This window comes from Martes martes (genome assembly GCF_963455335.1).
Source record: "Martes martes genome assembly, chromosome: 18".
Taxonomy (NCBI): domain Eukaryota; kingdom Metazoa; phylum Chordata; class Mammalia; order Carnivora; family Mustelidae; genus Martes; species Martes martes.
Genome location: NC_137906.1, coordinates 40,645,421 through 40,673,395, shown reverse-complemented (window position 1 = coordinate 40,673,395; position 27,975 = coordinate 40,645,421). Strand labels below are relative to the sequence as shown.

The window sequence follows — 27,975 nt, the reverse complement described above, 5'->3', positions numbered from 1 at the left end:
GTTGCTGGTGACTCCGGGTGCCCTGCCGGGAGCGCCGGGCATGGCAGAGGTGCTGGCGGACGTGCCGGCGGACCAGCGGCTCCGGGAAGCCCGGAGGCGAGTGGCAAATGGCGACGGCGACTAGGCGAGGCGGCCAGAATCTCCCCCCAACCAAAGCTGAGTGGGGAGTGGTGGGGGCGTGCAGTCGTGACGGACGTGCGTACGGACCAATGGCCACGGGAGAGTGGCGGCGGGCGACCAATGGCGACGGCACGGAGGCGGGGCGACCGGGGGCTTAACGGTGGAGTGTGGGAAACGGCGGGGGGAGGGGCGGACGGTCGTGACGGACGTGCGCACGGACCAATGGGCCTGCGCGGCCGGGGGGCAGCCAATGGCGGCGCTCGGGCCGGGGGCGGGGCGGCGGGGCTGCGCGGCGCCGTGCGGGAAGCGGCGGGGCGGTGGCAGCGGTGCTGAGGTGAGGCCGGCGGCGGCGGTGGGCAGTGGCGCGGGCGGGCGGCGCGGGCGGCGCGGGCGGGGAGGGCGGGGAGGGCGGGGCCTGGCCCTCGCCGCCCGCCCGGGCCTCGCCGGCCGGCCCCGCTCACGCGCGCCCCGGCCCCGCAGGTCGGTCCCAGGCCTCCTCCCCGCCCTGCTCCCGCGGCCGGCGCGGCGGGCATGCGGGCGCGGCCCGCGCGCGCGTGAGAGGATGGGGACGCAGGGCAGCCCGGTCAAGAGCTACGACTACCTGCTCAAGTTCCTGCTGGTGGGCGACAGCGACGTGGGCAAGGGCGAGATCCTGGAGAGCCTGCAGGACGGCGCGGCCGAGTCCCCGTACGCCTACAGCAACGGTAAGGCCGCGGCGCGGGGCCGCCGCCCGCCCTGCCGCCCGCGCGCGTCTGCGGGGTGCGTGCCCCCAGCCTGGGGTGTCCGGCGGGGGCCGGAGCCCGGGCGGGGCGGGGGCGGGGGCGGCTGGGCCCGGAGCTCGCAGTCCGCGTGCCCGGGCCCGCTCCGCCGGGGCCCTTACCGAGGCGAGCGGCTCCGCAGTGGGCCCCGGGGTCCAGCCGCGCAGCGCCGCGTGGGCACCCGCCGTCCCAGCCCCGGAGGGTGCGTGAGACTGGGGGCGTTGCGGAGCCCGGGAAGGATGTCCCCGGGGGCCAGCGTCCAGCGGCGGCGGCCCCAGCGCGGCCGCCCGGCGTTCGGGGCAGGCCGAGTGGAGAAGCTGGGACAGGTGTGCCAGGTGTGGCCGGGGTACTCCCGTGACCCCGTGGTGTCTGCGCGCAGACGGGGTTCCTCCGAGCCAGGCTGTCCCCCTGGGACGTGACTCAGGGCTCGCTGGAAGGAGACGCCCACCCCTCCGTCCGTGGCATCCTTGAAGCCGCAGCTAATGCATTCCCGGCGCTCAGGTCGCCGCTTCACATCTTTCCCTTCAAAATATCAGCTGAGGCGCGCGGGATCAGTGCGGTCAGTGCTGCCCTGTGATGGGGCCCTGTCCCCCGCCACATGGAGGGTGCTTCGAGGGGGACCCGGCAGTCTGCGGAGAGCATGACGGCAGCTCAGTGTCGACAGGAACCTTCATCCCATCTTACTTCTTCAGGCCTTTGTCCTCCACACCCTTTGTTACTTTGTTTCTTGGATTCTTGTCGGTCCTGTCTGACTGCTCCCAGCATCTGCAGTTGGCTGAGTTGTTGCCTGTAGGCAGCTGACTGTGTGGACGCGGCTTCTCCGGCCCTTTCATTTTAGGGCTGGTGCAGGTTGTTGGATCGCCTGCACTGGTGAGATGCCCTTCCTGCTGGAGCAGCTTCAGCCATAGGCAGCTGTGCTGGATTTGCACGGGGCCACTTCCTAAACCCCCCGCCTTAGAGGAGACGGCGAGAAGTGGGGGGGGGCTGGACTTTTTAGGGGAGGGAGAGCCTCCACTGCGTCCTCAGCAGGCCCCTTCATCCGTTACTGCCACCTCAGTGGATGCGGGGCAGTGACGGTCAGAGGTGTCTGTCCTGCCTCAGTCAGTGAGTGGTTGAGCTGCTTTCCCAGTGGTGGCATCGCTTCCCGGAGCCCTAACCCAGCCCTGGGTGGCTGGTGGCATGGGGTTAGAGGAGCCTGGGAAGGCAGGCCAGACTCGTCCGGGGCAGCGGTGGTTTCCTGGAACGTTGCTACACGCTTCTGAGGGTCAGGTGGTCCAGTGGGGTGCAGCGAGCTCTCAGGGAACACAGAGCCCCTGGAGGGATGGGGCCCGCCCCCTGCGCTCTCTGTCGGGTGGTGATGTTTGCCACAGTTCCTGTGACACGTTGACTGAGCTGGGGCTGGTAGTGAGGAAAAGGTGGTGACCCGCCTGGGGCAGCGGAGCTGTCCGAGTGGCAGTGACCGGGTCCAGCGCGATGGCCATCTGCCAGAAGTGGCGAGGGGAGGTGCACTCACGGGTCCCTGTCATCACCCCGGCATCGAGCGGAAAGGGCAGAGTGCCACCCTGGGTCTAGGCTCCTTGAGGTTAGAGGGGCGCGGCACGAGGGGGTGCTGCGTGTGGTCGGGGTTGAGCTCGCTGACCCAGCGGCCAGGGCTCTGTACCCGGGGAGGCCGGCAGCTGCGTGAGCACTTGCTTCTGTTCCTCTGGAGGCTTCCTGAGGGACGCTCTGGAGGGCTTTGGAAGCTCTGGGGCAGGCGTGAATCTCTGACCTTGCGGAGCATGTGCTTGCGGTTCCCCTTCCTCTTCGTTGTTACGAGCCCTCAGCAGCTTCCAAGCTTGTTTCCTGCCTGGCCTTCCAGGGTCTCCCAGGAGCAGGTGACCCGCGGCAGGGAGATCCCCGCTTGGTGAGGGACGCTTGGTGAGGGCCGGGTAATCGAACTCTTCTCCCCGGCCCGCGCGCTTACCCACCCGCGGCCGAGGCTCGTCTGGCTCATTCTTCAGAGAGGTCCAGGAGCGCGCATCGTCTTCCCGGCTCTGCAAGCACACGGGTCATCGGGTGGCCTTTTCTCGTGCCGACGCCGGAGCAGTGGCCGCCGCTCGTGACAGTGTGCCACACTCGGGGGAGCCTGCAGGAGGCCCTGGGTGTCTGGTAATGGTCGTGCGCGCTGTGTTCGCAGGTCTCTGTGGATCTGGAAGCCTTCCTTTCGGGAGGTTTGGGTTTTCTCTTTTCGGGCTACGCGGCAGTGGTTCAGAGGAGGCCCCTGTTCTCCTGGGGCGACAACACGACGCTTTTGCACGGAGGTTCCGGCTGGGCCATCCGCGGGCGTGCCGAGGAGTCCTGGTTGTGAAAGCTGGCAGCAAGGAGGTGCCCGTGCTTTGTGAGGAGCTGGTACCCCAGAGGGCACCCCTAGGTCACCCGCCCTGGGGTGGTGGGTAGTGTGTCTGTGCTGGCCCCAAGGCAGCGTGCTGGGTACTCCTGGATACTCCCAGGAGCCCGGGAAGTGTCCTGCTACGCTGCACAGGCCTGTTCCCACTTTTTTGGGGGGAGTGAACATTGAGGGCAGTGACCCGCTGAGCACCTTGGTTCCCACAGGCCTTCACGTTGGGGAGGCTATGCCGCGGCCGATAGGCCTGCGTCCCAGAAGACTCAAGAGTGGACGTGCGCCCATCTCTCCCTGTCGGCTCCTCTGGGGTCCGTGTGGCTGGGAGCTGCTGAGTGTACCCTGAGCCCAGCGTCTGGGGGGCGGGGAAGGTAGGAGGAGCGTGGTGTTTGGGTCAGGTACGGACAAAGCCAGGCAAGCGTGACGTCTCTGTGTGTCTGGGCCTTGCTGGCTGTTGATGTTTGTAGGACCGAACAGCGCCTGCCGTGCCCACGTGGGGCCGGTCCAGGGCGTGGCTTCAGCCCACTTCAGCGACCCGATGGCTGGGCCGTTGGTCACCGTGTCCCCCATGGTTTTTCACAGGACGTTTCCGGCCGGCTGGAAGTTGGTTTCTATCCTCAGTGCCAACCTAAGGAGAGACTGCCTCTCTGGATGCCCCGCCGTGCTGTTCTCCTGAGTCGGGACGGTCTCTGGACAGTATGCCTGGGGTGTCTTCTCTGCTGCTTCGTCCGCAGTGTTGGCACGAGATGTACGCCCCGGAGGCAGTAACTGGTGTGTGTCCTAGAGGAGTGAGCAGCCTGTGTGCGGCGTCACTGTGTTGACAGAAACCTGGTGTTGGTCGCTGGGTCACCGGACGACCCTTCGTCCTTTCGTCGTCCCTTTTCTTCCTCTGTGTGTGGTTGGTGCTTGTCTCTGGACTCTGGCCATTTTTCTGGACGATTTACTGGGATTTGCCTTTCTTCTGTCAGATGCCAGGTTCCAAAGAGGGATACTGGCCTGGAGTATGACGTGTGCCCGGCAGGGTCACAGTGCTGGGCTCCCCCGGTGCTTTTTCCATCCTCTAGTCCTCTCTGCCGTCCTGTGACGGAGGCACCATCAGCGCGGCGTTTGGCGCGTGAGGAGCCGAGGCTCGGACGAGCTGAGAGTGCAGCTGCTGCGGGCAGCGTAGGGCCCGACGCTCGTCGTCTCCCCAGACACTGGCTGCCGGACCCCCTTCCCCTGGGCCTTGGCAGCTGGTCACTGAGTTCCTGGTCGACGCTTCTCTCTAGGCTTTGTCAGTCAGAGTCTGGCCACTGGGCACCTGGTGCTGATTGGCAGGGGTGACCCACTTCTCACCACAGACCCTCCCCAGTGCTGGGGCTGCCTCCTCCCTCTGCTCTGGGGCCTGGGACAGTCACTGAGGCCCATTTGTTCTCCCTCCACTGAGCTGCTCCAGCCCTGCCTGGCTCCCTCCTGGCCGCGACCAGCAGAGCAGAGCCCCGACAGCTCCCAGGGTCAGCTGCTGACCAGGGCGGCAAACCCCCAGTTTCCGGAGAAGTTTTGCAAAGGCCACAGGGTGCCACGTATACACCTGTCTGCGCGGGGCTGCATTCCTAGCGCCCACTGGCCAGGGTGTTCACCTGCTCTGTGTGTGGCGTAAAGATCGGCCTCCCCCAGTCTGACCGGGGGCAGGCGGGGAGACGCAGACTTCTGTGCCTGCTTCAGATGAAGCTCCTTAGGCTGGTTGGCCGTCTGAGGTGGCATGGCTCTGCCCAAGTTGTCCTAGAGTAGGCAGTTGCAGTATCTGAAGCTTGAGCAGTCTCCATAAGCTCGGGCGGGCAGAGAACAGAGGCCTCAGTGGCCGGCACGGGGCTGCGCCAAGTGACGTCTCTACCAGGGCTGTGCTGTGTCACGTTCCCATTCGCAAGAGTGTGGCTCACTGGGTGAAGTAAACAGAGGTGTGTTTCAGGAAGGAGACCCCAACGGGACCCAAGGAAGTAGGGGGGCGGGGTGCGTTGGGTACTTCGCCTCCCACCGCATCTGACCTGTCCCTGGTCTGTGGCCCGTGGCCAGTGAGGAGGAGGCGGAGAAGGCAGAGGATGGAGTTGGAGCCAGGCCTAGGCAGTGGGCGGCATCTGGTGTGGATGTTGTGGGGTCTGGGGCCACAAGGCTCAGGGTATTGCCATCTGCCGTTTGGAGAAGGTCGGGTAGGGTGTCTGTGACCAGTGCCCAGGCTCGGAGCAAGGTGGCCCACGGGGCTGGGTTTGGTGCCCTGGGCACGCAGGGGAAGGAGACTGGGAGACTGGGAAGACTGGGTGTATGGGGTCACCCTTTGGACGGGGGGACATGGGCCCCTTAAATCCTTTGGGAATGAGAGTAAATACAAGCGAGCATGAGGTGTAACGAGGTTTGCTTCTCATGGTTGTGCTCCTGTAGGCCCAGTAACGACCGGCTGTCTCATATCATGCCAAGACTGGAGTGTCGAGTGCCTTGTTGACTCTGGGTGTGCGTCCTCTGGAGGGTGGGGGAGGGACAGGGGACAGAGGTGGCCAGGTAAACCTGGCACCAGTGGGTGTGGCAGGGACCCAAGGACACCAGACGAGCTTTGGCCCTTCGAGGTGCTGGGTGTTTGTGGGGCAGAGGGGTCTGGCCCTTTGGCTGGAATTCGTAGGGCAGTGTGATCTGTGTGTGTTGGGTGGGCACTGCTCAGACAGGCAGGGCTGCAGGATCGCAAAGAGGGAGGGAAGGTTGAGGGGGGTCTAACAAGAAGGGGTGTGGAGGGCCTGGTGTCGGGAGGCCGGCGTCTCTGAGCGAGAACAGAGAGCCCTGGGAGCGGGTGGGGACTGGACGGATTTTGAGAAGTGTCACAGTGCAGACATCCAGCTGCCAGATTTCTGGGCACGTGAGTCCACGTGGACCCTGGAAGAGATCCTGGCCGGTGATACACACGTCTGTGAGCCCAGGACGCCGTGTGGGCGGGGCCGAGCAGAGTGCTGCGGTTCCCAGATGGGCAGCGGTGCTGTGATCGAGACGGGCCTGCACTCCATCTAGTAGTTTCTGGGGTCGCGAGCTGGGTCTTTGCCCGTCTGCCCCTTCCCAGGCAGCTGAGGTCAGGTGAGTGCCTAGTAAGCAGGTCTGTGAGGATGGCTAGTGGGCTAAGTGACGTTGTCCAGACTTGAAACACTGTGCACGGCCTTGAGTGGCTACAGGGACATGGGGACCTCTCAGGGGGTGGTCTGGTCATTTCTGGGTCTGATGTTGGCAGGAAGATTTCAGGAGCTGGGTCTGGTTTTGTTATGGATACGGCTTGGACAGGGAAGACGTATGTCCCTGAGCACAGGTGCCAGGTCCTGGGTCAGCTGCAGAAGCTGCTGCACGGTCTGAGCTGGTCTCCCGTGGGAGCCAGAGGTCCTGGGGACTGTCACACTCACAGCTGTCTTGGTCAGTGGGGCTGGCCATGATTTGATTTGGGTCCAGCAGTGACCAGATCCCTGGGTAAGTGAGGACACTTTGGTGGTTGTAGCCTTTTTAGGAGGATTTTCCTCATTTGAAGTCAGTTGGGCACACAGAGTCCTCCGAGAGGGGGTTCTCATAAAAAACAGATGGAAAGATGTTGAACTCTGGGGGTGGAGAGGTCACCTGTCGGTGCGTGATAGGGTAAATCTGGTGGCGCACAGCACGGGGGTGTGCCCAGAGTGGGCAGTGCTGCAGGAGGTCTGCCGGCTGTGCTCTCCCGAGCCTTCGAGAGTTGGTAGGAAGGACAGGGGACACCGCTAAAAACAATCAAGGTGCTTTTTCTTTTTTTTTTTCCTTTTCTTTTCTTTTCTAAGCATAGAAGTGAAAAGTCTGAAACCCTCAAGTGTCCAGAGAAAATATGGTATATTCATATATAGAGCCTTTAAAGGTGTGGTTTGGGAATAGTGAGTATCTGAGGGCATGAGGAGAGCTCCGATGCCTCGTTAAGCCGCCAGAGTTTAATGACATCATGTACGGGTGTGTGTGAAATCAAAGAACTGGGAGCCACACGAAAACAGTAATGGTGACTATCTCTGACTTTTGGGGTTATGGGTAATTTTTGTGTGTTTGTTTTTTTTTTTTTTTTAATGTTAAGTGTTCTGAATTTTGCCAAGTTTTGTTCGCAGAGCGTGCTTGCTCTCCATGAAGGCTTCTGCTCTGGTCTGGTCTGGTGTGGTTTATTAGGAAACCCGTCCACAAACTGCCCTAGAGCTTCTCCTGAAACCCAGCGTGGAGTGTATGTAGAAAGGCATTTTGAAATTCATTAGGTAACTTCTGCTTCCTTTTCTGTCCTTCATCAGGCGCCCCCCCTCCCCAACCTTTCCCCAGCGACAGACTTATGTGGGCCGTGGGGGCAGCCCCAGGCCTGGAGGAGGACGGGAGCTCTTGGCGTGTCCCAGTTCCCCCCACGCCTGTGTGCTCAGCGTGCTAGGGGACAGGTGTTCGCGAACAGCTCCCGCCTGTGTGCAGAACCCCGTGGTCAGAAGACCTGTTAACCTAAACTCCGCACAGGTCGATGTCCTGCGGGTTTCCTTTTTTAGAGTAAGTTTTATTGAGATACAATTTACATGCAATGAGGTGGCCCCATCTTGAGTACAGAGTCCAGGGAGCTCTAACAGGCACGTATCTGTATATCCACTGCCTCAGTCAGGGTATGGACCGTTTCCAGTTCCCCCTGGAAGTCCAGCCCCCAGCTCCAGCCCCCGGCCTGCTTCGGGTCCATGTAAGGTTGCTTTTGCCTCTCCAGAACCTCGTGCTGTAAATTGAGTCGTGGGTGCTGTTGGTTTGTGTCACTCTCTAGGATGATGGGAGACTCACTCACGTGGGGCACATGCATAGCCGTCTGTGCTGTTCCCGAGAAGCGTTCCCTTGCACTCCTGCCCCCCTGTCAGCATGGTTCTGGTCACTTGTCATTCCCTGATCGGGGCTACTGTGAAGGATGCTGGTATGAACGTTCTTGTACAAATCTGTACAGTTTGTTTTGTTTTGTTTTTGTTTTTACGATTTTATTTATTTGACAGAGACACAGCGAGAGAGGGAACACACGCAGGGGGAGTGGGAGAGGGAGAAGCAGGCTTCCCGCCGAGCAGAGATCCCGATGCGGGGCTCCATCCCAGGACCCCAGGATCATGACCTGAGCCGAAGGCAGATGCTTAATGACTGAGCCACCCAGGCGCCTGAAATCTATACAGTTTTTAAAAATTTTTATTTTTGTGGGGGCCCCTGGCCGGCTCATTCCGAGGTACGTGTGACTCTTGATCTCTGGATCATGAGTTTGTGCCCCAAACTCATTGGGTGTGGAAATGACTTAAATAAATAAAACTTGAAAAAATTTAGTTTGGTGGTAAATATGTTTACTATGCTGACTATTCATAAGCGTGTGATTTAGTGGCATGAAACCCATTCCTAATTCACAAGTGTGTGCACGCTTAGTTCACGGGAAATCGGCCAGCTGTGTTCTGCAGTCCTCCGTCGTTCTGGACGCCCACCAGCAACATGTGTGTGATCCAGTTGCTTTAGGTCTCGGCCGGAGTTTGGTGTTGTCAGCCTTCTTTCTTTTTTAAAAAAAGATTCATTATTTGAAAGAGAGAAAGCACTAGCAGGGGGAGGGGCAGAGGGGAAGGGAGAAGCAGGCTTCCTGCTCAGTGCAGGGACTGATGTGGGGCTCTATCCCAGGACCCTGAGATCATGACCTCAGCTGAAGGCAGGTGCTTCACGGCCGACCCCCCCCCAGGCGCCCCTGCCTTGGGTTATTTTTAGTCAGCTCTCGTGGTGTAATTTGTGTGCCAAGAGCCCTGGCCCAGTTCACACTTGCAGTTCTGAGAGCTTGGACGGGTGTGCACACCTGAGAAAGCGTCACCACCCTCCGGCCCCGCGCTCCCTGCAGACCAGCCTGTGTGCTCCCAGACCGGCAGCCGGCCGTGTTTCTGTTCCAGACTAGTTGGTGTTTCTCCAGTATTCCTGGAAGTGGAGTCACACACGCTCCATTTTCCGTGAGACGTGGCGGTGTGGTGGCGAGCTTGTCGCCGCGTCCTCGGTGCCGCGCACCCTCCGTCTGTGCGGACTGCAGTGTCCTTATCTGTTCTTCTGCACAGAGACTTTTGGGACGTTTTCATGTTTGGGTTTTTTCTGAATAATCTTCCTATGAAAATTCTCATACTTGTTTCTGGTGCCTGTATGTGTGTGTTTCTCAGGGATACCCTGAGGAGCGGGGCTGCCAAGTTGTAGGGTCTGTCCAGCCTCAGTAGTCACCACCGGACGGTTTACGGGCTGTCCCAGGGCCAGGGCGGGTGAGAGTTCTGTTCACTTTGCTCTTATGCTGTTTCTTTAGGACAGCGCTCGGTCCCAGGGCTCACCGCCGGTTGCTCTGCCCCCCCCCCCCCCGGAGGGCAGGCTTTCCTCTGTGCCCCGTCCGCTAACAGCAGACACCCTCCCGCTGCTCTCCTGCAGCGGCTCCGTCCGGTGCCTGCCGTAACACGTTACCGCACAGCCCGCACTCTGGCGGCGGGCGCTCCTTTCTGCAGGCGCTCAGGCAGGTCTGTTTCCTTGCTCATGGCCCTGGCGGTCCATCCCTACCCCCGTGTCTCTGCTGGCTGTGAGCCAGGGCTGCCCCAGCTTCTGGAGACCCCCGCACGCCTCGCTCACCTTCCCTTTTTACTGTCTTCAAAGCCAGGTCAGGTGCTTCTGGGCTTTGAGTCTCTGCTCTTCCCACCTCCTCTCTGACTCGGCCAAGAGTCCGCATCTTTAAGAACTGCGGATGGCCTCGGGCCCGCCGGGATAACCCCGGACCCGTCTCAAGGCGCATCCCCCAGTCACACCCGCAAGGTCCCTCCCCCTTGCAGGACACGTTGCCACAGGTTCCAGGGATTAGAGGGAGGACATCTGCAGGGGCGGCCTGGGGCGTTATTCTGCCCAGCACACCGTCCTGGAAGTTGTCTGTGTTGTTCCGGTTTGGGTAGATTTTGGGTGGCTGGTCGGAGGAGTGTGTGTTTGCGCTTCTGGTAGACCCCGCCGGTCTTCATTCTTGCTTCGGACTGAGTGTTGGTGTCCACCAGGGTTCCTGTCTTCACACCTAACTCCCCAGGTGATGGTCAGGGGTGGGGCCTTTGGGAAGGAGCTGAGTCACAAGGGTGGGGCCTTGGGAATGGGGTCAGTGCCCTTGTCAGAGAGACCCAGAGAGCCCCTGGCCCCTCTTGCTGTTGGTGACCCAGGACGGGGGCCCTCCCTGGACGCAGGCTCTCCTGGCGCCTTGTCTCCGGCTTCCAGCCCCTGGAGCAGAAGTCCGTCTCTGTTGTGTGTAAACCGCCCAGATGATGGCACTCCGGCACAGTGGCCCCAAGCAAGATGAGGGGCTTAAAGCAGCACCCACTTCCCAGCGGTTTCTGTGGGTCAGAAACCCATCACAGCTCAGCTGGGTCCTCACGCGGTCTCTCTTGGGCTGCAGTCAGGGATCAGCTGGAACAGAAAGAATGCTTTTTATTTTTTTAAGATTTTATTTACTTGAGGGATACCTGGGTGGCTCAGTCATTGGGCATCTGCCTTTGGCTCAGGTCATGGTCCCAGCATCCTGGGATCGAGCCCCGTGTTGGGCTTCCTGCTTGGCGGGGAGCCTGCTTCTCCCTCTCCTGCTCCCCCTGCTTATGTTCCCTCTCTTGCTGTCTCTCTCTGTCGTAAATAAATGAGATCTTTAAGGAAAAAAAAAACAAAAAATGTTATTTATTTGAGAGGGAGGGAGGGTGTGCATGTGCACAGGGGAAGGGGAGGGGCGGAGGGGGAAGCAGACTCACTGCTCAGGAGGGAGCCTGCAGCAGACTCAACCCCAGGACTCTGGGATCGCGACCTGCCACAGGCAGACACTTAACCCACTGAGCTACCAGGTGACCCAAACTTTTTTTGGAAGATTTCTGTATTTGAGAGAGAGTGTGAGTGCCCATGTGTGGGGGGAGGGGGGCAGCGTCGGAGGGAGAGAGGATCTCAGGCCGACTCCCCCTGAGTGTGGAGCTCGATCCCACGACCCTGAGATCATGGCATGAGCCGTAATCGAGAATTTGACACTTGACCAGTTGACCCCCGAAGTGCCCCCAAGAATCCTTTTCAGAGGGCGCCTGGGTGGCTCAGTGGGTTAAGCCTCTGCCTTCAGCTCAGGTCATGGTCTCACGGTCCTGGGATCGAGCCCCACATCGGGCTCTCTGCTCAGCGGGGAGCCTGCTTCCCCCTCTCTCTGCCTGTCTCTCTGCCTGCTTGTGATTTTTCTCTCTGTGTCAAATAAATAAATAAAATCTTTAAAAAAAAAAAAATCCTTTTCAGGCTTGTGGGGGTTGTTGGCAGTACTGCCGGCTCACTTCCCAGGCACACAGACTCTGCGTGGGACGGCTTGCCTCGGAGAACCAGCGAGGGAGAGAATCTGCCTGGGGGACAGTCCAACGTAACGGACCCCAGGGGGACATCTGTCCAAGGGAGCAGGTCTTCGTTTCCACTGGCCTCTAGGGGAGGGCTGTACGATGAACCCAGGAGCATGAGCGCTGGGACGCGGAACCTCGTGCCCGCGCAGGAGTGCCTGCCTCGTTGCCCACTGCTGCCTCCGTCAACGGGGACATGCGGAGTTCCCTTTCATGTCCCCAAGCATGCTGTGTGGCGTGAGGTGTGTTTCCGGGGCGTAGGCGTGTGCTGCGGCCTCCCCCTTGGAGCAGGAAGCCTGAAAGCCGCATGTGTGTGCAGGAGCGCTGTCGGGTGTGCGCCCGTCGGGACGGCTGCTGTGGACGTCCCCCCATGTCACGGGGGCTTTTTCTGCTTCCTGGAAGACCCTAGCATTCCTCCCGCTCTTGGCTGTCTTTGGGACTAGTGAGAGCTTGTTCTCCAGGCCCCCCCCCCGCCCCCCGGGGAGGAACATTTGAGAAGCAGTAGCTGCCTCCCCTGGGTCTGGATGTCCTGTTGGATGCGCACAGCGGCCTGGCTCAGACAGCCGGCTGCCGCTGTCCTTCCTGGGAGGCCAGATCTGGGGGTCGCCCACCCATGTGTCGCTGTTGGAGCCTGCTGTGAGCTCGGTGGGTGACCTGCCTCTGGGAGGGGTGGGAGCTAGGGGTCCGCGCTCCCCGGGGCACTCCCGGTGGCACTGGGGATCCACTCCCCTGTCAGGAGCCTGTGCGGTGGGGAGAGCCTGTGGGGAGCGGCTCCCTCTCCCCCAGAGGCCGGCTGGCGTTCCAGTTCCAGAAGAGGCCACCAGGTAGCACCTTCCGTGTCTCTCTTCCTTTTTACTTTCTCACGTCTTTCTTTCTTTCTTTTTAGAAGATTTTATTTATTTATTTGACAGAGCATGAGGCGGGAGAGGGGCAGAGGGAGAGGGAGGCTCCATCCCTGGACCCCAAGACCGTGACTGGAGCCGAGGGCAGAGCTGAGCGCCCGGCTGGTTCCGTGGGTGGAGGTGCCGCCCTCGTCCTTGTGAGCTCACGCCCCACGCTGGGTGTAAAACTTACTTTAGGAAAAAAAAGGGGGCGCCTGGGTGGCTCCGTGGGTTAAGCCTCTGCCTTCGGCTCGGGTCATGATCCTGGGGTCCTGGGATCGAGCCCCGCATCGGGCTCTCTGCTCCGCGGGGAGCCTGCTTCCCCCCTCCTCTCTGCCTGCCTCTCTGCCTACTTGTGAGCTCTGTCTGTCAAGTAAATAAAATCTTTAAAAAAAAAATAAAATGAAAAGAAAAAAAAATAGAAAAAAAAGTCCTGCTGTGGCCTTTAGTCGTGTTGTGAAGTAGCTACGTAATTACACTTTGAGTGTCTCCGTTTTTTCGTAAGATGAGCCTAGCACAGAAAGGGGGTGGTGACGGATATCCTGTCTGGGCAGGTGACGTCCTTCCTTGCTCTCTCCCTTCAGGCGGGTCTGACGGGTGTGTGGAAAGTGCCCGCACCCAGAGGTCAGCCGGGTTGTGCTAGTGGTCTGCGCTCTGAGCAGTGGAACCTTGAGCTCACAGCCTCGATTTACACACCCGGTAAGGCCGATGGGCAGACAGCCGGAGCTGCCGCGTTCCTCTTTGTGCGTCCTCCCCGCGAGCAGCATGTCATTCTAGTGACCATGGGTTTTCTTGGAGGCCGGTGGTCCTGAGTCCATGCTGACAGGCGGGTGAGCCCTGCTGAAGCTGTGAAGGAGGGAGCGGAGCGGGGAGTGTGACTCGTGGCCTGTCCATCTGCTCACTCCCGATGGGACAGCACGGCTCGGCTCCAGGTCGTCCTTGACCGGCCAGCCATGTGGCCGTGGATGCCTCCCTCCCACGGATGAGGGGCCGGTGGGGACGGAGGGGAGTGCCCGGCCTTCCTCCTGCGCATGCCCGCCGCTCTGCTCGCGGGGCCTGGTGAGGTGGTCTCTGCGAGCAAGGGGGGCATCTTGTTGGCCCCCGAACCACCGGGAATGGGGTGACTGTCAAAAACAAGCATTTTGGCAAGTTGAAACTTAAGTGACCTTTTCTGGACCAGTCTTGCCTCCTCCTCCTCCCGTCTGGCCCGTCTCTTCGGAGAACACCAGTCAGCAGCCCGTGATCACAGCTCCTGCTCCTACGGCCTCCGTGGTGTCCCCCAGGGCGGGGCTGGGGCGCGGGGACGTGGCGTCAGGGCGCCGGTGGCGGATGCCGTCCTCAGCCGCGTCGGGCCCTCTGGGGCCAGTGCTTTCCTGAGAGTCCGTGAGATGGAGGACAGGCCATCCCTCCTCTCTGCGCGCAGAGCTGACACGCACGGGTGCGCGCGTGTCTGTGACGTGACACGTTACACGCGTACATTATAGCACGCATCACGTGTGTGATGTGCATCCTCAGTCCTCTGTGCTCGGAGCCAGGGACGCTGACGAGGCAGCAGCAGACGTGTACCGAGTGCAGGTGTTCCTGGGGGAAGATGGTTTTTTCCCCCAAAATGAAGAACTCGTAAAATTCGGAAGCAGCGAGACACCCGTGACGCTCGAGGTGGTGGCGTCTGCGCCACATGTGGTGTGCGGGTGGGGACAGGCTTGCACCTGGTGTAGGTGGGGTCTGGGCGCACAGTGAGGGCGGTGCATGCCTCGAGTGTACCCGTACCCGCCGGTGCCGGAGCTGCCTGCCGGGCTCCAGACTGTCCCATCAGGCACAGCGGCCACGTGCACGGCTGTTCAGCTGCAGTCCTGGGCCTGTGCCTCCTCAGAGGGATCCCTGTCCCTCTCTGTCCGGTGCCGCCACGGGCCTACCAGAAACAGCGCCTGGTGGCTGGGAGGGAGGGAGGCCGGGATTCCTGTCGAGGGAGTTGCTGCTCCCCTGGGAAACCCGGTCACACCACGGGAGAGACCTTCTTAGGAACTCGCGGCTCCCTCCCCTCGGGGGAGAGAGGCTGGCTGTGCGGACGAGGCGTTGCTGCCAAGACGAGGTGGAGGCCTGAAGCCTGGCTAGGAGGCGCCGGCAGGGACCCTGTGCCCCCGGCCCCGCGGGACCCCAGCCACCCGAGCGGGGATGCGGGAGGTCTGCTCCCTGGGAGGAGCGGGTGCGGCAGAGGCCCCCCGCCGGCCCCGCCGCAGGTGCTCAGGTCGTGTCCCGAGGGCCAGAGGCAGCAGCTGGCTCTTGCAGGGACAGCCCCCAGTCCAAGGCGACGGGCCTCCGCACACCCTGAGGTGCCCAGCTGCTCCGTCGTGAGCCGCCCTTGAGCAGAGTCGCCGGCACCGCGGCCGCTCCTGGGGGCCTCCGAGGGGTGGTGGGCAGCCTAGCGCCACCACGGTCTGGGAACCTTTTTTTTTTTTTTTTTTTAAAGATTTTGACAGACAGAGATCACAGGTAGGCAGAGAGGCAGGCAGAGAGAGAGAGAAGCAGGCTCCCCGCGGAGCAGAGAGCCCGACGTGGGGCTCGAGCCCAGGACCCCGAGATCATGACTTGAGCCGAAGGCAGAGGCTTAACCCACTGAGCCGCCCAGGCGCCCCTCGGTCTGAGAACCTTAACGGTGGGTCATTAGTGTTGCCCGGGACGCAGAGGCGCACTGGGTCCAGGAACTAGGGTCCGGGCGTGTTGGGAAGGAGCGTTCAGAGGGCCGGGAGGAGCCGCGGAAGGGAGCGGCGCAGCCGAGGTCGGCTCCCGGGACGGGAGGGAGGCACCGAGTGGGGAGAACCGGCTGCCGGCCGGGGTGCGCGCCGCGTCAGCCGAGCGGGTGGAGGGCGAGCTGGGGTCGCGAGAGCGACGGGGAGAAGACCCCGACCCTGGGCCAGTGCCGGGCTCCAGCAGCTGTCAGGGAAACAGCGGAGGAAGGCTCAGGAATCAGCAGAGCCGCTGCCGGCCCAGGGCTGGGGTCGGCTGCCGCCGCGGCCCGCCGGTCTTCCGGTGCCCTGTGCCTGTCCAGAGAGTGTGGGGACCCGAGACTGGGTCCCCCGGGTGGCCCGCACCCTGCGTGTGAGCTGCCGCCGTCAGCTTGGGCGCTGGGCCCTCGGGAGGCCTGGTGAGCCCCGTGAGCCCCCGGGCGGTCCTCCGAGCCTCCGCCGTCGGATGGCGCTCTCAGGGTCAGGCCCGGGCTTCCGGGGCGGTCCACGTTCCGCACAGGTTTTCAGAGAGGTGCTCAGTGCTACGGGCTGTTGGTGTGAGGCGGGGGGACGTGACAGCAGTTCTGCTGCAGCAGACTCGAGACTGGGACTCGCCGGCGCCGGCCCAGCGGGGACGTTCGGTCGGCCGCCGTCCTTGCTGAGGGCACGGCCTCTCTTTGGACCTGTTGGTCTGTGTGTTCGAAGACTTTATAAAGTGCCCTGTACGTTTTTGTGCGGATCTGGGGATGGGGATGAGGGGCAGGGTGGGCGTGAGGGTATCTCTGACATTTCGGTGCCTCCGTGAACCTGTCCGCCTGGGGCTCTCCGCCCTGTCAGGGCGCTTGGCCCGCGGCTGGGCCATCCGCAGCTGGGCCCCACTGTCCACTCTCTTCAGTCCCCTCGCATGGGCTGCTCAGCCTTCCGTGGGGGCCGCTCCTGGCAGGACTGGGGGGCACGGCGCCCTGCCACCTCCAAGGGCAGGGCAGGCCCGATCTGCAGACCCTGAGGCGGTTTCCTCACGATCTGAAATTAGGGCGAGTGTGAGGCGGAAGCTCAGGCTTTTGCCTCTGGTTTTTGTGTCTAGGATGGCCACGGAGTATAGGGGAGGCCTCTTGGGGCCATGGAAGATTCTCCCTCTTTGGGGGTTTTGCACAGCTCCAAATAGCGCGCAGCGCGTTCCCGCTGCCGTGGGACCACGACCACCGTCCGTCCACGGGGCTTTTCCATCTTCCCAGGAACGTGCCCAGGAACGGCCCCCGCCCCTGGGGACCTCCGCCGACCGTCCGTCTCCAGGGATCTGACTGCGGGAGGGGCCTGGAGAAGGGCAAGCCCGCCGAGTTTGTCTCCCTGCGACGGGCTTGTCAGACCGCTGCCCTCGAGGGTGCCCCCGCCCCCCGTGGAACCCGCGCTGGCGGGTCCGCCCCGTTCAGGCTGATAGTCCAGTGCACGGATGGACCCCGCTGACCCTTGGTCTGCTGATGCACACACGAGCTGTTCCCACCTTTCAGCGGTTGTGAGCGGTGCTGCGGGCAGCGCGGGTGTGGAACCATAGCTCTGTGCCCCAGCAAGCTGGGGCCACCGGGCCGTTTTCCATGTGGCCGCCCCCTTCCCCACCCCCTCGCCAGCACCTGTGATTTTCTGTTTGTTTTTCTTATAATAACTAAACGGTGCATGGTGGCATCTCACCATGGCAGTCCCCAATGATGAGTGGGGTTGAGCACCTTTCCACGTGCGAATTGGCTGTGTGTGTATCCTCTTTGGAGAAATGTCTGTTCAGGTCTTTTGCCCATTTTTTAATTGGGTGGTTTTTGTTGTTGAGTTGTGGCGTTTCTTTCTGTGTGACGGAGAGGAGCAGTCCCGTGTCGGACGCGTGACGTGCTGACGTTTTCTCCCGCTCTGTCAGTTCCGTTCTCATGCCTCAGTGTCCTCTCCGCACGGGAGCCGGGTTTTCACGCGCAGCTGGCTGTTGGCCGGACAGCGAGGGGGGTGCTGGGGGCACACGGTGCGTGTGTGAACGACACCTGCATTGAAAATGCCCATTTCAGGGGCGCCTGGGTGGCTCAGTGGGTTAAAGGTTAAAGCCTCTGCCTTCAGCTCGGGTCATGATCCCAGGGTCCCGGGATCGAGCCCCGCATCGGGCTCTCTGCTCAGCGGGGACCCTCCTTCCCCCTCTCTCTCTGCCTGCCTCTCTGCCTGCTTGTGATCTGTCTGTCAAATAAATAAAATCTTAAAAAAAAAAAAAAAAAGAAAATGCCGATTTCGGGGGCTTCTGGCTGGTTCGGTCAGGGGAGTGCATGACTCTGGATCTCAGGGAGACGGGGACGGAGCCCCGCGGCAGGCTCTCTGCTCGGCGGGCGTCTGCGTCTCCCTCTCCCTGTGCTGCTGCTCCTGCGTGTGCTCCTGCTCCGGCTCTCAAATACACGCAGACATACGTAACACTTTTTAAGAAACACACAAAAAGCCACGGGGGGCCTGGATGGCCCCATCAGGTGAGTGACTGACTCTTGGTTGCGGCTCAGGTCCTGATCTCAGGGTCATGAGATCGAGCCCTGCATCGGGCTCCGCATCAGTGCAGAGCCTGCTTGGGATTCTGTCTCCCTCTGCCTGTCCCTCCCTCTGCTGACGCTCTCACTCTCTCAAATACATAAAATCTTGAAGTAAAAAAGAGACCTAAAACAAAAGCCCATTCTCAAGCCCTCCTGGGGCAAGTGTTACAAAAAGCCAGGAAGCTGATGAGCTTCTCCAAGGCTTAGGAGTAGGGGAGGGAAGACACAGCTTGTGGGACGTCTCCGGGTGGCCCACAGGCCACTGAAGATGTTGCACGTCAGCGAAGCGTCCCTGCTCCTACCATCTTCTCGTGGACTGACTTCATCCCGTAAAGGAGTAAAAAAATAAAACCTGAAGCTAAGGCAGGTGTGGCTTCTGCAGAGAGCGCTCCCGAGACGGCATTTAGAGATGACTTGGCCCTTCCTCGTGCTCCCGGCACGCTCCAGTCGTCCGTACCCGGGGGCTGCGGTGAACCCAAGAACCCAGACATGCTTAGCTTCTGGGAGGTTGGTGTCAGGACCCACACGAAGTGGGTCAGCACGGAGATGAGCCTCCCTCCCTCTGCACCACGTCTGTCAGCACCCAGCACAGGCTCTTGGGGCCATACCGGGGTGGCCCGCTCGGGTTGCTGGGCTGAAGCCCCAGGAAGGGTCCGGCGGTGGGGGTGGGGGGGTAGACACGGCCCTCGGCCCTGGGGAGGTGGGTGCTCGTGGGCCTGTCCCCACGCATTGCCTGCAGCTGTCTTCTGCTTCCTTCTAGGAATAGACTATAAGACGACCACCATCCTGCTGGACGGACGGCGGGTGAAGCTGGAGCTCTGGTGAGTCAGGCCCTGCGGAGTGAGGTGCCAGGGCAGGGACCGCAGTGTCCCAGGGTCCCTGCATGATGCCCAAGGCGAGTCCGGAGTCCTGTTGACGGGAGCAGCCATTTGCACAGACCCTGGGTCCCTGTGGAATGACCTCTGGTGCAGAAACCAGGAGTCTGGGCTGCATGGTCTGACTCTGGCCCATAAACGTCATCTCCACCATGACCGCGGCCCTCTCCCCTCGCTCTTCACTGGGATCCAGAGCGAGCGCTTTCTGGAACCCCAGCGGGAGGCGGGAATTCTCTCGGGGTAGGGTTCCCCAGCCCTGCAGGGCAAGGTTCCGAGGCACACAAACCCATGGAGGTCCGCCAGGGTGTGCTGTGGACGGGCTGGGGGGGCTGGTGCCTCGCAGGGAGGACACTGGGCACGCCGGGGTCCCACGGGCCGCGTCCCCCAACCCCTCTGTGTTTCAGGGACACTTCGGGCCAAGGCAGGTTCTGCACCATCTTCAGGTCCTACTCGAGGGGCGCACAGGTAAGCCTAGCAACCGTGTGGTGCCGTGACCTGGGGTGACCCCCTGCAGCCGTGCCGTCAGACCCTACTGGGAGTCTAAGCTCGGGTACCCTGCGTGGCCATAGGCTCCTGTGGCTCCTGCTGTAGGAGGCACCAGAGAACGGGGGCCAAGACCCTCGGACATGCCGCTCAGTCACCCGGTTCCCTGGGAAGATGAGGTGACTTCTCTGCATCCCGGGACTGGGATGTGCCGATAGAGGGGCTGCCTGGTGGCTCCAGGGCGGGCCGGCCTGGAGCGCGGACTAGGATGGCAGGGCTAGAGCCGCCGTGGAAGGGGCTGCCGCAGGTCCTCGGCGGGGCAGGGCTGGGCAGTGTGTACAGGCGTGGACACCCCCTCTTTCTGTGTCCTCTGGGCTCCCCCCAACATGCTTGCATGCCAGCTGGCTGTGTGTGGTTTGAGGCTAGGAAAGAAAGGAAGGTGGCTGTGTGCTCACATCTCTAGGCTCTCACTGCCGTGTCATTTTTGAGTGGTGTGGACGCAGGAGCGGTCTTGTCTGTGCCGCAGGGCAGGCTGTGACCCCCCAGGGTTTGGAATTGCCAAGGAGACCCCTGACGTCAGACCTGCTGTGCACGGCAGGCAGGGGCCCTTGGCCACGTGGGGTGCAGGCTGCAGGGGGCTGCCTGGTACCCCGCACACACTCCGGCTGGGGCTGGGAGGGGAGCCCCATGGGGATCTGTTTTGCTTTGTGAGCAGTGATTAATGTCCCGCACGCCCCCACCCCCCACCCCGTGCCAGTCTTTCTGCTCTGTGGGACCTGGGAAGCCAGAGGGACACTTTATCCGCGATAGAGTCAGACCGAGTCTGAGTTGGTGTTGACGGGAGCGGATGACCCGTCGCTTTCTCGGGCGGGGTCTCTCCAGCATGCACAGCGGGTGGAAGGGCCCCAGGCTGGGCTTGGGGACTCCTGTCCTGGGGGCCGGCACAGAAGTGTGGGCCGTACCGCTGGCTTGGGGATGTCACCTGTCCAGTCTCCCCCGCCGGTGTCGGGGGCGCCCTGCAGGGCAGGTGTGTCACTGGCGGTTCCTCCGGGAGCAGCCGCTCCTCTGTGATGGAACACAGCAGGACCTCGGGGCCAGGGGTGCAGCTTTGGGGCGCCTGTCAGTGTGCGCGGCGGCCCCGGGGCTGAGGTGAAGTCGCCGGAACAGCCGCTCAGGTGAGGGCGGGGAGGGCTGAGGCACGCGCAAGCCCAGGGCCCGGGGCCTCTTCCTTGAGGAGGGGCCTGCACGTGTGATCTTACACACGCGAGACGAGGCGTGAGCGGTGGCGGTCCTTGTCGCGCACCTGCGGCTTCTAGGAGCTCAGGTGTGCTCCTTTCGCATTTGAATATTTGTTGGTTTTACTGCAATAAACACGTTACTTTTGTCATCGGAACGAAAGTGAGGAGCTGGGTTCGGCCCCCTCAGGTGTGGTACTGGGGCCCCGGGCTCAGCCGGGCGTCCGCCTGGGCTGACCCCAGACACGCGCTTCGGAGCGCCACGGGAGCGCCGCGGGAGGCAGCAGGAGCAGCTGGCGCGGTCGCCAGGGCCTGCGTTACCACGTCTGTTCTCTCCGGAGCGTCAGCCTGGGTCCTGCTTGGGCTCTGCTGGTTCTGGGGCCGGAGGCGCCCATGGCCGATCTCTGGCCCGGGGGTGGGTGGTGGCCGTGAGCGCCTGCTGTACTCCCGTCCCTCCGGGTCGTGGCAGTGAACGGGTGCAGAGGGGTGCAGGGGGCCCCTACCTGAGCGTGCAGTGGACGGTACCCAGAGAGCCGGGGCCTCTCCTTGAGCTTCCTGTCACTGTCCCACCCTCACTGAAGACCGGAGAGAGGCCTTGCGGGTCCCCGAGGGCCCTGGTCCCAGAAGCCCCTGGCCGGCTCCCGGCTGCTGTCACCTGCCCTGCAACAGGGCTATCTGGGGGCCCTTGCCATGGGTGCTTTCTTCCGTGGCCCGTGTTTGCTGTTGCTGGGGTCTGAGGTGGCCACTCATGGCCCTGGGAGACTGGCACTGCCCCCTGGGATCCCCTGGGATCAGTGCAAGGAGGGAGCTGGGGGTGGGGGAAGTTCTGTTTCGGGGAGGCTTTGGGGTGAGCTGGATCGGTGCTGGGCTGAGCATGGCTTAGGCACTGGTCTGGTTAGAGAAAGTTCAGTTCATTTCCATGAAAAGGGGTTTCTGTGGAAAATGGTCCAGGGCTCACAGGTACTGTGAACGGAGTGCTGCTGGTGGCACAGGCTTGCCACCTGTCCCTGCCCAGGTAGGTTGGCACGTGGGTGCTGCTTGATAGCTGCTCCCGCTGTCAGTGCTGCTTGTGGGGTGTAGGCAGAGGCTGCCCCTCACGGCTGTTCCCTGGGAGCTGGACCAGACAAAGTGTGTTACACATGCCCGCAGTTAAGTTCCCGAAGATGCCTTCTGCACGTGGGTCGGGTGCCGCTGGCACAGGCATGTTCATGTGTCCAAACTCACCAGACTGTTCGTACTCAGAATCCGTGCCTCCTCTGCGGGACAGGCTGTGGCTCAGAAGGAAGGACCTGGGGGCGCCTGGGGGGCTCAGTCAGTTCTGTGTCAGACTCTTGGTTTCAGCTCAGGTCAGGAGCTCAGGGTCGTGAGCTCGAGCCCCACATTGGGCTCCACACTCAGTGGGGAGTCTGCTGGAGATTCTCTCCCTCTGCCCCCCGACACACGCGTGTGCTCTCCTAAGTCAGTAGAAATAACCTGTGTAGAATAAGGGCACCAACCCCTGGGCCAGCAGCGGTCCTGCCGCATGAGCCTGGCGAGGGGTGCTGGCCGCTGGGGGGCAGGGGTGCCAGGTGGGGGCCGGGCAGGGTGCATTGGGACCCTGTCCGTGTCAGGAATGAGACGGGAACTGGTCATTCCTGGACGGGTAGGGGAGGAATTCTGTTGATGTCCTGGGGTACCCACTCATTTAGAAAGTCTGGGCACGTGTGAGTTTCACTGATGACAAGGACAGAACCTAGTGACAGTTTACTTGCCCCTCCTCCCTCGGACCGCACAGCCGACACTGGAGCCCCGCAGGGTATCCTGGTCACTGGGAACCTTGTCTGTGCCTGACCCCACCTGTCCTTCCCTGCCAAGTCCGTGATCCTTTTTGGTCCCTGCTGTCTACAGTGTGACCCGCTGGGTGTCCGTCCTCCCCGTGACGGGTGTGCGTGGGTATCTCGTCTGTCACACCCCAAGGTGTCAGACTGGGGCCGCCCCGGAGGGGGTGGTCGTTGAAGGTTGGTGCCAGCTGGGAGGGGCAGCCAGGGGTTCTCCCGCGGCCGAGGGGTACGGCAGACGCCTGGGCCCGAGGGAGGAGCTTCTGTCCGCTTGCGGGCGCCTTTCAGCCTCACACGGAAGCAGGAGCCGGAACAGGCCCTGCCTTCCAGCACGTGGTTGTGCGGGGAAGCTTCCCCCGTGCGTCGTCGTGTGTTGGTGTCTCCCAGGGTCTGCGGGGGGTCATCGCTGTGCCCCGTCTGTAGCTCGACATGGAGGCACGATTCTTTTTTTTTTTTTTTAAAGATTCTATTCATTTATTTGACAGAGATCACAAGTAGGCAGAGAGGCAGGCAGAGAGAGGAAGGGAAGCAGGCTCCCCGCCGAGCAGAGAGCCCGATGTGTGGGCTCGATCCCAGGACCCTGAGATCATGACCTGAGCCAGAGGCAGAGGCTTTAACCCACGGAGCCACCCAGGCGGCCCACGGCGGCACGGTTCTGATGGGAACATCCTCGGTTATTTCTAGAAGGGCTCTTTCCAGGTTGGAGGGTGAGTGGCCCTCCCCGCACTCCACCTGGAGGCTTTGTTCCCCGCACCCCAGATGGCAGGGTTCACGCCCAGCTGCTCTCGGGACTGTGCAGTCTGACTCCAGTGCCCCCGAGATGTGTGTCTTAGCGCTTGACTTCATGTGGGGTGTGGCCGTCTGTCCTGAAGGCTCTCCCTCCCCAGCGAGTGTCCCTCCCCGGTCATCCCTCTCTGGGGGGCAGGTGGCTCTGTGCTGCGCTGCTTGAGGCTTTCCAGCCAGAGAGTGGGATTTTGACCTCCGTGCTTACAAGACCTCAGAGCTATACTTGTCTTCCAGAACTGGGAGGACAGATTTGAGAGGAAAGGCTCATTTGAGGTGGAGGGTGCCCTGTTTCTTTGATCTCAGCAGCACTGTCTTGTGTGTGATGGGGGCACAGGCTGAACAGAGCCTCGCTGGGGCGGGACGGGGTGGGTCCTGGGCCTGCTTGGGCATGGCGCCCCGGGGGCAGAGACAGGCAGGGGCCGGCAGCTGCCCTCGCTCTGTGCTGTTGCCATTGTGAGGCTCGTGATTGGTCCCTGAGACATCTAGGGTAGGGATGCTGGGCGAGCCATGCAGGTGCACACAGCCCAGACCTGAGCTCCGGCTGATGGATCTCTGAGGGATGTGACAGGACAATCCCCATAGCAAATCACCGGCCTGGCTGGTGGGGCTGCTGCAGTGACTGGCGTCCTGCTCCGCAAGCTTGGGTTGGAACACAGAGCCCCCTCTGCGCAGCGCCCGGGTGCCCCCGCCGGAGCCAGCACACAGTGGGATGGCGTGTCGGGGACCGAGCTGCCGTCTGCCTGCCAGGCTTGTTGGCAGGGCCTGCTGCACCTGTAGACCTGCGTAGACTGCCTGTCCCACTTGAGTGATTTCTGAATGATCACAGGTTGATGCTTACAATGTGTTTGGAACAGAAAAGTTGAAAAAATGCCTTTTGTCCCAGCCAAGTGCCCAAGATGGGGGCGGGCGGCACTGAGCCCGGGAGCGCCGCTTTGCCACGGCCTCACACGCAGGCTGTCCGTGCCCACCGCCTGGCCTCAGTGAGGAGACGGGTGCAGAGCTGGCCAGACTGTGCGTGCAGAGCCCGTACCAGCTGTGCCTCGGAAACGTGGCGGGATCTCACGGCAAGATTTCCCACAAGTGACCCACACGGTCGGCTTGAAAGCCGGTGGCTGGAGCCAAGTGTCCCCTGTGCTGGGAGGGAGCGGCGCTTGGCTGCACCGGGCCACACTGCGTCCGGAGCAGGACCTCTTCCATCCAGGCGGCCCCTGGCCTCTTGACGCCTGCGTCTCCCTTGCAGGGTATCCTCCTGGTGTATGACATCACCAACCGCTGGTCCTTTGATGGCATAGACCGGTGGATCAAGGAGATCGATGAGGTAGGTGTGAGCCCGCGCAGCGCCCTTCGGGGTCGCCCTTCCCAGGTATACATGCTACCCTTCCCAGCAGGAAGTCTGGAGGGTCCAGCTCTGTGTCCCCGTAGCACTGGATGGCCACAGAACGGACAGTGAGGGCCCTGCCCACTTTGGGGCCTGGGAGACAGTGCCAAGAGGGGGTGTCCTGTGTCATGCCTCCGCTGAGTCCTGTGTCCCCCGCCAAGCATGCACCTGGGGTTCCCCGGATCCTGGTTGGGAACCGGCTGCACCTGGCCTTCAAGCGGCAAGTCCCAACAGAGCAGGCGCGTGCCTACGCAGAGAAGAACGGCATGACCTTCTTTGAGGTCAGTCCACTGTGCAATTTCAATGTCATCGAGTCCTTCACCGAGCTGTCCCGCATCGTGCTCATGAGGCACGGCATGGAGAAGATCTGGAGGCCCAACCGAGGTAAGGGGCTGTCAGGGCTGCAGGCCAGAAAGTGGAAACAGACTGGGCCTCCAGCTGCCCGCTCAGGGGCCCGCCTCCTGGGTCGCAGGGGAGGCCGGGTCTCCTCCGCGGCTTCCCCGGTGCCTGGGCGGCTGAGCTCACTCTCTCTGGGGTCCTGGCGTTCCAGGAGGGGACCGTGCAGGGTGCCCTGTCTGCACCTGGGGGTTGGGAGGCCGTGCTGTGGGCCCTGTCCCCGAGTGAAAAGAGTGTGTCTTCGGAGCCTGCCCTCCTAGAGCCGACCCCCGACGGTCGTGGCGGTGTGCTTCCCTGTCCCTCGGCCTGAGCCCCGTCCCACCTGAGCTGCTGGACGGGCCAGGGTGGTCAGAAGCCTCCGTCTCCTACCAGGGCACTGGCGACTGGGGTGGCGTGCTGGGCGTCCAGGGTGCAGGGCAGGGGAGCCCCGAGGGCTCGGCAGACCTCTGTAACTCCCTGCCGTCTGACCTCCCTTCTCCCCACCGCGGTCTGACCCCCACCTGCAGTGTTCAGCCTGCAGGACCTCTGCTGTCGGGCCATTGTGTCCTGCACCCCCGTGCACCTCATCGACAAGCTCCCGCTGCCGGTCACCATCAAGAGCCACCTCAAGTCCTTCTCCATGGCGAACGGCATGAACGCCGTCATGATGCACGGCCGCTCCTACTCGCTGGCCAGCGGGGCGGGGGGCGGCAGCAAGGGCAACAGCCTCAAGAGGTCCAAGTCCATCCGCCCGCCCCAGAGCCCGCCCCAGAACTGCTCCAGGAGCAACTGCAAGATCTCGTAGCGGGCGGGCTGGGGCCGCCGGGCCGGTGCGCTCCGCGAGGGCTCGCGCCCGGGAACGCGTCGGGCCGGGCGCCGAGTCGGGAAGGGCTGTGGCCACGCCGCCCCCCGGGGAGCGTGGCGGTGCACGCAGCCGGCGGACGGGGCCCCGCGGCGCGGTGCGGCTGGGAGGCGTCCCGGGGGCGGCCCTACCCGGCCCCAGCCTCCGGGGGGCTGCCTGAGGACCCGGGAGCCTGGCGCCCTTCCTTATTTATATGGAAGATGTTCACCTTTTTGTACATTTGTAACACGCAGGCAGGGCAGCCTCCACGCGGCTGCGTGGTGAGCCCTGTCGGCGGCGGGGTCGGGTCAGGCTTTGGGACGTGTGGAGAGGGAGGGGGTTTGAGGCAGAGGTAGAGAGGAGTCCTGCTCGGGGCTCCAACCTTGGAACTCACAGACACTTCGCGCGGGGGGTGTGGGCAGGGGGGCGCGTGGAAGCTCGGGCCGTGCGCTCGGGCCCGTGGCCGCCTCCCTCAGCCTTTGAGAGTATGGGGGCCGTGGTGCACCCCAACGTGGCTGGCGGCGGCTGTGGCCCCAGCGGTTGGCTGGGTGTGGCTGCAGCTTCCTGGGCTCCTGCCGGCCCCCCGAGACACCGTCCTGCGCGTCGTGGACGGGCTCGGGGCTGGGTGAGGGCTCGGTTTCCCGGTGGGACTGCTGGTGTTTCTCAGAGGGGGTGGGTGGGGCTCTGCACCCCGATTCCCGTGACACTCCTGTGCCTCGGAGAAGACACAGAAGACAGCGGGGCTGCGGGGTGCTGTGCCTGTGTCCGCCAACCCATCTGCTCGTCCGCCGGGGCGCCTGGACTCTGCTCTCGCCAGCTGCCCTCGGCCAGCCTTGGGTGTGAGCCCACAGCTGCTCCTTGCCTGGCGTCACATGTCACTAAAACCGGTCTGACACACCTCTTCGTGACGCGTGGACCCCGAGCCGCTCCTGGAGACCCCACCAGCCAGCCCTGAGCAGGAGGCCTGGCTCCCTCCTGCCGCCTGCTTGGCGACATGGCCACCGGTCACACTGGTGCTCAGCTCTACCTCGTCCTCACGGCCCCGCCCTGGGCTCTGGGACTCTTCTGTGCCGTGTGTCTGGGAGGCAGGATGGGGGCCGCAGCCTGTGTGCGGGGGGTCCCCGATGAGGCCCGGCTTTAGCAGGGTCAGGCAGGGGAGGCCACACCTATCTTGTCTCGCCTGTGTGGGGGGCAACCCTCTCTTTGGACTTTGAACCCAGTCACACAGACTTTGTTTTGAGGACGTGGACAGTCCTTTGTTCACTTTATCAACACTACCCTTTGCTGCTGTCTGACACACCATTCTTGGGCTCGTTTTGGACGGTTTTCCTTTCTTTGTACAGTAAACATAATTCAGCTCGGCCTACAGGTTGTGTTTTCTGTCCGTGAGAGCCTCGATTTAACTGGCCAAGTGGCAGGTGGAGGTGACTCGGGGACCACTGCCTCCGGGCCCGGCCTCACCGGCTGCTCCCAGTCCGGGCTGTGCGGGTGAGCCCGAGCCGCATAGTTCTTGGGGAGCCGGACAGGCAGCCCTCTGCACTCTGGAGGGGGCACCTGGGACGCCCCGAGCGCCCCCACCCCGAATCGTGGAGGCGGGGCCTAACTGCCAAGTTGGCTCTGCGGCCAGAGGGTGGTGGGCACCGAGGACTTGGGGGGTTGCCGCCTGCCGAGACTCGGCACAGCCTCCCGGACTCAGACCTGGGCCTGGGGTGGGAAAGCCGCCTGCTGATGGGGTGTGCAAGGCTCAGTCCTTGGGGTGTGGTGGGTGCTGAGGGCTGGGGAACCCTTCTGAACGAGCCTCTCCACCGCCACGCCCCGCCCACACTCCGGGACCCAGGCCTCTGGGCGGCTCCGAGGGACTGTCCTGGATCTGGAACCCGCCGCGCCCACAGCCCCTTGGTGTGCGTCCTCTGTATCCGGGGCGTCTCTTGGTCCCACTCTGACCACACACGGCTTTTACTCCCCTGCTTCCCAGGTCAGAAGGTCAGTTGCGGGACCCTGGGACGCGCTGGTCCCAGAGCAGATGCTCCTCCGGCCCCAGGCCCCTGGGAAGGGTGTGGGAGGGCAGATCCCGGGGCTCTGTCCTGCCGCTGCCTTAGATCTCCTGCCGCCCTGCCAAGTGGGGGGGTTTCCATCCCCACCCCCGCTCAGGAGCCCGGGGTGCTGTTTAGATGACCTTGGCCTCTCAGCGCTGTGTGGTGTGGGGCTTCAGCTACCGAAATTCAGCCGGGCCAAGGAAACACACGGGTCCCATCTCCGGCGTTTGCTGCCCGCGCGACGGCTGGCTGTCCCGGCCAGCGCGGTTTCCTCCCCGCTGAGCACCCTGGGACTTCACATCTCTGGGACACGCCTGTACCGGGAGCCATGCTGGGGGCCGCTCT

The 27,975-nt window shown here is 62.6% G+C and overlaps 1 protein-coding gene across 3 annotated transcripts; it reads left to right on the top strand.

The window, feature by feature from the left end:
- RAB40C (RAB40C, member RAS oncogene family) lies at window positions 1-26,958 on the top strand. Of its 3 annotated transcripts, none has more exons than XM_080830406.1 (7): window positions 1-280; window positions 601-824; window positions 18,565-18,625; window positions 19,084-19,144; window positions 24,241-24,318; window positions 24,540-24,762; window positions 25,281-26,958. In XM_080830406.1, exons 2-7 carry the CDS (start codon window positions 683-685, stop codon window positions 25,556-25,558), a joined length of 843 nt encoding a protein of 280 aa, XP_080686532.1. In that variant the 5' UTR covers window positions 1-280; window positions 601-682; the 3' UTR covers window positions 25,559-26,958. The 3 variants fall into 3 exon arrangements, with proteins under 3 accessions (XP_080686532.1, XP_080686530.1, XP_080686531.1); XM_080830404.1 differs by lacking the exon at window positions 1-280 and adding an exon at window positions 296-454; XM_080830405.1 differs by lacking the exon at window positions 1-280 and having other exon boundaries at window positions 558-824.
- The last annotated feature ends 1,017 nt before the right edge of the window (window positions 26,959-27,975 follow it).

Coding starts and splice junctions, on each gene's coding strand:
- RAB40C (XM_080830406.1), top strand. CDS start 683: ATGGGGACGCAGGGCAGCCCGGTCAAGAGCTACGACTACCTGCTCAAG. Junction 18,626..19,083: donor CGGGTGAAGCTGGAGCTCTG/GTGAGTCAGGCC, acceptor TCTGTGTTTCAG/GGACACTTCGGGCCAAGGCA. Junction 24,763..25,280: donor GATCTGGAGGCCCAACCGAG/GTAAGGGGCTGT, acceptor CCCCACCTGCAG/TGTTCAGCCTGCAGGACCTC.